The 10131-nt window shown below is 36.3% G+C and overlaps 1 protein-coding gene across 1 annotated transcript; it reads left to right on the top strand.

Moving 5' to 3' along the window:
• Positions 1-2495: 2495 nt before the first annotated feature.
• ppm1na (protein phosphatase, Mg2+/Mn2+ dependent, 1Na (putative)) lies at positions 2496-8229 on the top strand. The gene is made up of 5 exons (XM_047161313.2): positions 2496-3012; positions 5244-5815; positions 7407-7524; positions 7653-7767; positions 7887-8229. The coding sequence occupies exons 1-5, from the start codon at positions 2595-2597 to the stop codon at positions 7954-7956; spliced, it is 1293 nt and encodes a 430-aa protein (XP_047017269.1). The 5' UTR covers positions 2496-2594; the 3' UTR covers positions 7957-8229.
• The last annotated feature ends 1902 nt before the right edge of the window (positions 8230-10131 follow it).

Genomic DNA, 10131 nt, shown 5'->3' with positions numbered 1-10131 from the left:
TCTATGGAGTACATTAGCACTATGATGAACTGCAGAGGATAATTTTATATATATTTCTGATGATTTTTGTGCTGTTTAAAAGAAAACTCCTTTAAACTTTATTCTTGTGATCTGAGATTTATTTTATTATTATTATTTATATATTATTATTATTATTATTATTATTATTTTATTTTATTTTTTTTTTTGTAATGAAATTCGGAGTTTACTTTTTCACTTTACCCTTCTTCAACACTTTCTATTTACACTTAGCTAAAGAGAGCGATGCAGCAGTGCTTTACTCCTTCCAGCTCTCTAACTTCCTCGTCCGTATACTCTGCACAAACAGAGCAGATCCCAAAGCTTCAGTTTTCATGCTAATTCCACCATCAATGTCTAATGCCTAATGTCATCGTGTTTGTCATCTTGTAAATCTCTAGACAAACTGAGCTAGCTGAATCACTAAACACATCACTGGTAATATTAACATGTATCTATAATATTATTAATATTAAAGTTTTCCCTCAATTGCCAACTGATTTCGATAATAATTTGTGTCCCTTGTTTATTTCAACATTTTACTTAAGAGTCATGCGCAGGACTGTTTTTAAAACCCTGTTCCTGCCTCCTTTACAAAAACCCCACACACACCACTGTATAAAATTATCAAATATACTGCTCATTTTACTGTGTATTGGAATAGTGAGTTGTATGAAAAATAAACTGTTGCAGTATGGAGTATACAGGGAGGTTATGCCATTTCAATCCCAGCTATAATTTTCATGTAAATCTGTGCAAGAGGTGTGTGAAAATTAATTTACTGTATTTACACTAAAGTGTCACAGTTCCACAAATAAGCACTACAAAAGTAATTAATGTAATACAAAACAAGGACTAAATGAATGTATCAAACAAATATAGTAAACACTCTGGTCACGATTCAATGCAATTCATGATGAAAAAATTGTATTTACTTTATTCAAGATTGAATTACATAATTCAATCTAGTAGTTAGAAACTTGTTTAAATTAAGTTCAGTATTATATGATTCCCAGTAATGGCATAGGCTCTCCATGAAAGAAGGCAACCATCTGACCAGCATGCTCTCTATATAATTCTATTTATTCAATATATCTCTATATACTGTAACTCTATGGGTTGTGCAGGTTGGCACCTCTGGTGTTCAACCAGTGTAATTGCTTTAGATGCATAATTAATAGAATGCTGATGTCACATTTTTCCCATCTTCATATTTTTGCATTGCAGTGCATTATGTCATGATGCATGTCATGTTCCACCTCTAGTAAACAGCAAACGACTATTTATTCAGGTATTTAGTTGGATTAATCTCAATTGGTTGACCTGGAATGTTAGATCAGACTACTGGCAGTACATTGTGATATGTTACAGAGCAATCAGATGAACTGATGTGTCCTGAGCTGCACTGACAGCAGGCGCATCTCTGTTCTTGGGAATGGATCAAGCTTAAAGCTTAGTATGTAAAGCTTTGGGTTACTGATCAGAAGGCCAGGGGTTCAAGGCCCAGTACCATCAAGCTACCACTGTTGGGCCATTAACCCTCCCTGCTCCGGGGGTGCCTTATTATGGCTGACCCTGTGCTCTGACCGCAACCTCCTAACAAGCTGGGATGTGTGAAGAAAAGAATTTCACTGTGCTGTAATGTATATGTGACCAATAAAGACTTCTTCTTCAAATACACACGATTAATGGCTTACGAGAGTCTTATATAAATATAATACTTATAATAATGGTATTAATTCTGCATATACAGTAGACAAGTCTATACTTGTCTGTATAATTAGTCTATACTAATTATGCTACCAGTTGCTATTGTTACATTGAAATATGACTGCTTTGGGAAATCTAATCTAAGTAAATGCTACATGGTGTTAAAATATTTTTTTATTTAAAAAATAACATAAAAATAATCTGAATCAATGTTGTGAGACATAGAGGCATTTTTCCAAAATGCATTTCAGAAATTTGTTTGGTTAAGGTCACATGGTTGTTAGCAAGGTGCATCTCAAGCAAATCTATGCTAAATATATGGCAATTTCATACTTGTTTACAGAATATGCATCATACAGTATATCTATATTCTGTTTCAATGTCTGGGTACATTGTGAAATGCTGACATGATCATAATGTTAGTGCAGGAACATGACCTAATCCAAGCGCATTACTGTAGAAGGGATTATCAAGAGTCCAAAACAGCAGGTGGGAGAGACAAGGCACACATGGGTGATCACGTTGAGGGATGAGTGAACAGAAATAGCTTGGCCAATAACCGCTTTTGGAGCAGAGAAGAAAGCCAGGTAAGCTGCCCAGGTTCAACACTGTAAAACTAACTTTGATTACATCTACCTTGTGTTTTATTCCAGGCCCAAAAGACATAATATCAGAGTTAAAGATTGTGTATTACAAATGTTAGCTAACAACAACTCCCCAGGTTTTAGAAATATTTAATAAAATGATTCTTCTTTGCAAGCTCCAAGATTCGGGGTAAAGCACTGGACCTGTTACGGAGGTCTAGAGTGCGGAAACTAAAGAGTAGAAGGAACAGCAGGAGTTTTAAGAGAACGATTCAGGTGGCCATGAGGACGGCGAGGCGAGCCAGTGCCGTGGAGGTTCCTTCCTTCCTGCGACAGCTGGTGAGGGAGACTGAAAAGATGGTCACTTTCTTTTTCAAGGGAGGGCAGGTGGAACAACATGCAGACGATGATTCGGAGTCTGAAGAGGATAATGATGATGTGGAGGAGATACCCAGCCCTTACCTGGAGAGGCCAATGCTACAGAAGCATACTGCCGAGGGCGAGTGTAAGTGGGGAGTTAGCTATGCCCTGGCCAGCATGCAGGGATGGCGTGCACAAATGGAGGATGCCCACACATGCATGCCTGAGATGACTGAGGGCCTGCCGAACTGGAGTTACTTCGCTGTGTTTGATGGCCATGCTGGAAACACTGTGGCACAGTATTGCTCCACACATCTCCTTGATCACATCCTTGCGACAGGTACAGTCTATTTTATATATGAAGACACCCTTCAAAAAGAGCGGTAGAACAATTTGGTCACTTAAGAGAAATAAAGCCTTTTAAAGCAGTGGTAATTTTAGAGCTCTCTTCAGCCTGTGAGGTGAATGGCAATGAACTACAATGAAAACTGAGTATTCTTTCCACAACCAACCCCACTCTCTCTCTCTCTCTCTCTCTCTCTCTCTCTCTCTCTCTCTCAAAACCAGCTATCTTTTAAAGAAAAGGGGCAGGGCCAAACAGTGCTGCTTCAGGTTTGGGTGGGCCTAATTTCCAGACCAGAAGTTTTAAACAGAAATCTGAAAATAATTTAACTAATTATCAGTTGTGAAATATTGTAAATCTGCTTTTTTTCTGAAGTATCTTTGAAATTATGTGATTATTACATGTCTAGTGTCCTTCAATTACAGACTGAGATTACTGATAATGAAAGAATGTTTCAAATCCAATTTACTGACCAGTGCTTCAGTAGAATTAGCACTAGAGTCCAAGGATTGCATTTTGGTGCTAGAGTAGAAGCTCAACAAATATGATCAGTAGAAACAGGATGCCTGCTATAGCCTAGTAAATCCATCCTGAATGATCACTAATTTGAAACAAAACCCTTTCAGAATCCTTTCAAAGAATTATCAAAACTACTGGCAATGGGTTCTCTGAAACCAAGTACCAAAGATGGAATGTATACAGCATATATTAAAAGTCTACACACCCCTGTTAAAATTGCAGGTTTTTTGTGATGGTGGTATGTTGAACAAAAAAAAAATCTTGAACTATCCTGAACATAGTCACATGCTCCATTATAAATGTGCGCCCCCATTTATAATGGAGCATGTGAATATGTTCAGGACTAAACAATTACATTCATGCCCAAAATTAATTATCATACACTTGTCATGAATTAAGTGATTCTGATTAACTCCAAATAAAGATTAGCTGTTTCTGTAGGTCCTTGATTTCATCTGACTGCTGAAGCTGTGGTCCACAAAGACTTTACAAAGCATGTACATGATCTCATTGTTGAAAGGTATTGATCAGGAGAGGGGTACAGAAGAATTTCTGAAACATTAGATGTGCTATGGAACACTGTGAAGGGCATCATCAACAACTGGACAAAATGGCATTTGGTGCAAAAATAAGACAGCTTATGACACAATGAACAACATACCAATAATGAAGCATGGTGGTGGCAGCATCATTCTATGGGGCTGCTTGTCTTCAGCTGGGCCTGGGCTAGAGGTCAAGATTAAAGCACTCATGGATAGTCCCAAATACCAATCTTTAATTTTTTTGGCACAAAACCTGCAGGCCTCTGTTAGATGAAGAAAGATTTAATGTTCCATCATGATAGTGACCAAATGCATAAATCCAAGTCAACAGTGGAATGGCTTCAGAAGAAGGAGATCAACATTTTGGAATGGCCTACTCAGATACCAGATCTAAATCCTATTGACACCCTGTGGAATGTCTGTGCATAGAAGATCCCTTCGTAATTTGATAGATCTGGGGCATTTTTACAATGGAGTGTGGAATAAAATTGCCAAATCAAGATGCACTATTGAGTGCTGTATTACAAGCAAAAGGTGCTTTAACAAACTGTAAAGGGTGCAAAATTGTGCAACCAGGTTACTATAAAGTTTTTCTGTTTCTTTGATTTCCCTGAAATGTTTCAATTTGTTTTTCACTAGAATTTAGTTGGTTGCTATAACACTTTAAAGGTGGCAAAAGGATCTGAAAGGAATTAGATCACAAAAACCTGCAATTTTTACATGGGTGTGCAGACATTTTATGTCCATTCTAGACCTTATTAGTGTAACTTGCAAATTTGTTGGCAGGGAATGAGAAAGTGCAGGACAATAAGAAGAAAATTTCCTTCAGTGTAAGGATTTAAGCTTAGGTCAGAGTGTGAAATATACAGCCAGTGTGACTAGTATTACATAGTATAGTTAAAATATACTTGAAAATGTAGATTTTTGTGCTTTCCATAAATCAGACTTTGAATCAATATAGAGTTAAATATTATATATTATAAACTCTCCTATATGTGCTTGGATCATAAGGCATCAAAGATTATATTTCAGTCAATACATTTTAATGTCTATTTAATGATTATTGCCAAAAAGGTATCATATTTTCCAAGTTTTAAGAGGCCTCATGCACCTAGGACTCTTGTGAAGTGCTTACAAAAATACTCATGTGTCTCTGTCCTCCACTAGGTGGCATAACTGCAGAGGAAAAAGTGGAGAAAGTGAAAGATAGCATCCGAGATGGGTTCTTAGGCATTGACCGCCACATGCAGCAACTGGCCCGCAATAGTGGCTGGGACCGCAGTGGCTCCACAGCGGCCGCTGTCATGATCTCTCCACGAAACATCTACTTTATTAATTGTGGTGACTCACGCACTTTCCTGTGCCGTAATGGCCAGGTTGTGTTCTACACGGAGGACCACAAGCCCTGCAACCCACGCGAGAAGGAGCGCATACAGAATGCAGGGGGCTCAGTCACGCTGCAGCGCATCAACGGCTCCCTGGCTGTATCTCGTGCCCTTGGAGATTTCACCTTTAAGGAAGTGGAGTGGAGGACGCAGACGGAGCAGCTGGTGTCCCCCGAACCAGAGATCTATGATCTGGAGCGCTCGCCCAGTGATGAATTCTTAGTGGTGGCTTGTGATGGAGTTTGGGATGCCATCAGTAATGAAGAGCTGTGTGCCTTTGTGCACAACCGGCTTTCAGTGTGTGATGATTTGAGGGAAGTCTGTTCGCAGGTCATTGACCTCTGCCTCTATAAGGTTAGAGTCCCAACAAATGGTCCTAAAAGTCCCACAAAGTTGGTGAGCAGGCAAGGGATGCTTGCTTTAAACTGTTACTGTGATTCTATAAGATCTTTTACATCTTTTACAGATCTTTTACTTATTGAGTTGGTTTCTATTTACCAGTTCATTATTAATCTAGAGGATCCGCTTTTGCTTAATACTACTACTACTACTACTACTACTAATAATAATAATAATAATAATAATAATAATAATTTCTGTGCTTTTGTTGACATCACCTATGACCTAATATTACAAGAGAATATATTATATAATGAAGATAGAATTAGTCCTATACTTCCTGTGGAAAGTGATAATTAAATATTTAGATATGGTTTGTCCTATGGTATGTCCTTGGCTCATCACATGCTGACCAAGGAAGATTAAAGTTTGTCTAGGATTCTAGACCTCAGGTCTTCAGACACATTCATAAGCTCAACTTTTGTGTCATTCTTTAAAAAATGTCTGAATGGACAACAAGCTAGAATAAATGTAACATTGCTGAAAGGCATAATTTTGAATGTATAATTTGAAATATACAGTGACTATTACGTTGACAACAATCTTCAGTGGTGTCACATTGAATTTCCATTCTCCACAATATTTTATATTTTAGGGTATAATATTCTTCTATGACAAGCCACTAATTGAGATACTACTATCAATACAAACCATATACATAAAGCATGCCCCATCACTTATTCATAAAACTATACTATTAAAGCTACATATTATTATTATTATTATTATTATTATTATTATTATTATTATTATTATTTTAGTTGCCCTGACAATGGCCCTGCGAGGGGTTTCAGATTTGTATATATGTGTCATATGCCAGCTCTGACTGGAGCCAGTAGCCAATCTAGAGATAGAGAGTGAGCGTGTAAACCAATTATAATAAGAGAGTGAACGAGTTCTCCATTGTATTATAAGAGGAAAAAAAAGATGTACTTTAGATTTTTTCGTTGTGAATATTTAATATTATTACAGTTGTTTGTTCTTTAATTTAGTGGGAAACTAGTGATTCAGACAACTTATCCTTAGTGCGAAATTTGTGTCATTAACCAGATGGTTTAGCTATAGAACTCACGACAGTTTCTCCATATTTTTGCATTTTAAGCTTTGTTATATCAGAGAAAAGTGAGACACCCAGGGCATCAGTTCTCCAGCCTAATGTGTTTGGCCGGCTAGAGAACAAAATACACTAAGAACACAAACTGGGTAATAAATTTACATACATGGGAAACAACAAGACATGATAGGTTTGTTCTCTAAACTTTATTTAGCAGTGCATCTGAGAGGTTTTGTTCTTTCACCTGGAACTCATAATTGTGGCAGTCATATTGATGTGAACAAAAAAGTTGTCTTTTTATTCTCATAATTCTTCTGTAAAACTGAGGAAACATTAGTATTTAAATATATATTCAAAGTCACGAATACTTTGATCACATCCCCTATTTAATAGATAAATAACTGAATAATAAAATGGCACTTATATAGTAGATAATGCATTGGAACCTGAGGCACATCAGGTACATTTATTATATTTTCTCATATATTACAGGGAAGTCTGGACAATATGAGCATCATCATCGTCTGCTTCAATGGCTCTCCACAAGTGACTCCTGAAGCATTGCAACGTGAGGCAAAGCTGGAACAACTCATAGATCTTAAAGTAAAAGGTCATTTTCTCATTCTGTTCTAGAAAATCCTATACACACATACATCATAACAAAACACTAAGTTAAACACGCAGTATCTCAAGCTAGTATCTCAAATCTCAAATTTCTTCTTATCATCCTGTACGCAGAGATCATTCAAGTGATCAGGTCTCAAAATGAGGAGCCTGATCTGCTTTATGTGATGAAGTTTCTGGCAACTGAAAACATCCCTGGACTTCCACCAGGGGGTGGCATCACAAGCAAGTGAGTGGAACAGGGGTTTCTCTGTTATGCGCATGGACACCTAATGGATGACTCAAAATTATTAGAAATTTTTTTCAAAATCTTTTTTCATTGTCTCCTTAATTATTTCTATTTCACAGGAGAGACTGCGTAATTGCTGCATACCAGAAATATTCAGCAGCTTTTAGAACTGTTGAGCCAGTGGTATGACCTGAATTGACTGATACTTTCATGCATACTTCTACTTCTCTGAAACGAGCCAAATATGGAAACTGCTGTGTGAAGAAAATATTCAATGCCTATAGTCATTTTATTTGAGGAAAAATACTGTAGAAAATGGTTCCTTACTTGTATGATAAAGTTGGGATGGTATAGAGAACAAATCAACCAGGGACACCAACACCATACTACATTTAGAGAAAAAAAGATATCGGCTGAAGTGAAAACCCGACAAATAAACACTTCATGCATTTGTGGTGTACAGTCATTTAATGAGAGAGCAACAATGAGCATGTATTCCCTTGTTACACTGAAGATTTTTTTTTTATTATTATTTTTTTATTTTTACAAACATCTATGAGTTTAATGATTATACGTCATTTATTTTCTTAGGATATTGGTGACTCAGAGGATTCTAACTAGTGGTGGTTGCCTTGGAAACAAAATCAGAAGCCTCACATTTACACAGCCTACAGTACCAACAGTCTCTGTTATGGGAAACATGACAGATGAACTTTAAAGCAATAAAAGGTTGAAAATAATAGCAGAATACAGTACAGAATCCATTATCAACAAATATGTTTATTAGCAGGGAAATAAACAAATCCCTCTTTAAGTGAAGTAACTCTGAATCCCTGATTAGGCAGAGTCTGCTTGCTTATACAGCTGACACAGCAAACAGAATCCGCATAATGTAGATATTATTATACATTTCAAAGTAAAGTATAAACATTCCCATGTGTACAGTATATGGGGGTGAAGATATCATAGCGACTTTCTCAGCCATTCTGCATTGATATGGCACAAACAAAGTGACAAAGGGATTATAAAACTTTACAGTGTGACACAATAAATCAAGAGTGTGGAATTATCTTGGAAAATAATTAAAGTTTGGATGTTATTTAAATGCCGCTCAATGCATATGACAAGTTTTACAATAAAATATTGCTCAAAAGTATTAACAATATATAAAATTGGAGACAAAACTGATTTTGACCTCATTAAGGCTTTATTGCAAGACTTAATTACATAATTGTCATAGAGAACATTATGATATAAATGTTTCAGAATAACATATATGTATGTTCTATCTATCATAGAATGGATTATGCATTTGTCATGTTTTTGTCTTGTTTTTTATTATTAAAAACTACTGTATATTAATTGTGGATTTCACATACAAAACAAAGTAAATACACAAAATAATGTATACATGTACTAATAGCCAGCCATACTGAAATGATACACCCCATGGGATCACCAACAAATGCATCACATTTTGAATTATTTGTTCTAAATAAACATATTTCTTGCATTTGACTCTTTTTGAATTTGTTGCCTTACTAAGCATATTACAAATGATTTGGCAAAGGAGTACTTTAAAAGCCCCAATGTGACTTTTTCCATCACTTTAGAGTGTACTACATCTAATGCAGTTAGTACACTGCAACTAAAACTGTATCTAGAACCACTGCTCTAAAGCTGTGTCAAGACAGATCATTCCTGTAACATACTGTGTCTGCTTGCTAATTGTGAAATTGTTTCCTGAGCAGACCTGAGTCATTCCTAGGCAATAAGCTCCCCATTAGCATGATACATCATTAGCTTGTATTCTACACCTGCAATCTGATTACAGGGTCGTATAGTTGTTATAAACATTATAATACATCATACATCTTATACACATTCTCAAAAGATATGCAGAGGAAAAGCTAAATGAATCATGCATGCTTTAATAAAATTTCATACCGGAACATTGCAGGCTTATATACATTCAGTTCCTGAGCAGGTTTTACTGTTTAGGATTTGCTTTAATACTCAGTAACACCATCCTCTCCACAATGACAGTTTCAAGTGCTGTATACAAATTCCACAGAGTGGGATTTAATTTTTTACTTCAAGACAATGGCACTTCACTTACACAGCTATGTGGAGTAAATTAGTAAATTTGTATTCTGTTGTTGTTAGTAAGTAAAATTAAGTAAGTAAGTATTAAAATAACAGCTCAAGGCCCAGTTTCAGAGAGCAGCATGTTTGACATTCCTGGTTAGAGCCTGCACCATAGTATCTAATATTTGCTGTATAGAATGTGTTACTTAAGTGTAGTATGTCCTGTCACCTATGTACTAATTACCCTAGGCATATCTTTGGTGCAGTTTCTATACA

This window comes from Ictalurus punctatus, chromosome 17 (assembly GCF_001660625.3).
Source record: "Ictalurus punctatus breed USDA103 chromosome 17, Coco_2.0, whole genome shotgun sequence".
Classification (NCBI taxonomy): domain Eukaryota; kingdom Metazoa; phylum Chordata; class Actinopteri; order Siluriformes; family Ictaluridae; genus Ictalurus; species Ictalurus punctatus.
The sequence above is the reverse complement of the archived record's forward strand: the minus strand, read 5'-3'. Positions and strand labels throughout refer to the sequence as shown.

What these genes read in the sequence shown, in the direction of transcription:
- ppm1na (XM_047161313.2), top strand. Translation starts at nt 2,595, where the DNA reads ATGAGGACGGCGAGGCGAGCCAGTGCCGTGGAGGTTCCTTCCTTCCTG. An exon ending in TGATCACATCCTTGCGACAG is followed by an intron (nt 3,013 to 5,243) that starts GTACAGTCTATT and finishes GTCCTCCACTAG; the next exon opens with GTGGCATAACTGCAGAGGAA. An exon ending in CATAGATCTTAAAGTAAAAG is followed by an intron (nt 7,525 to 7,652) that starts GTCATTTTCTCA and finishes TCCTGTACGCAG; the next exon opens with AGATCATTCAAGTGATCAGG.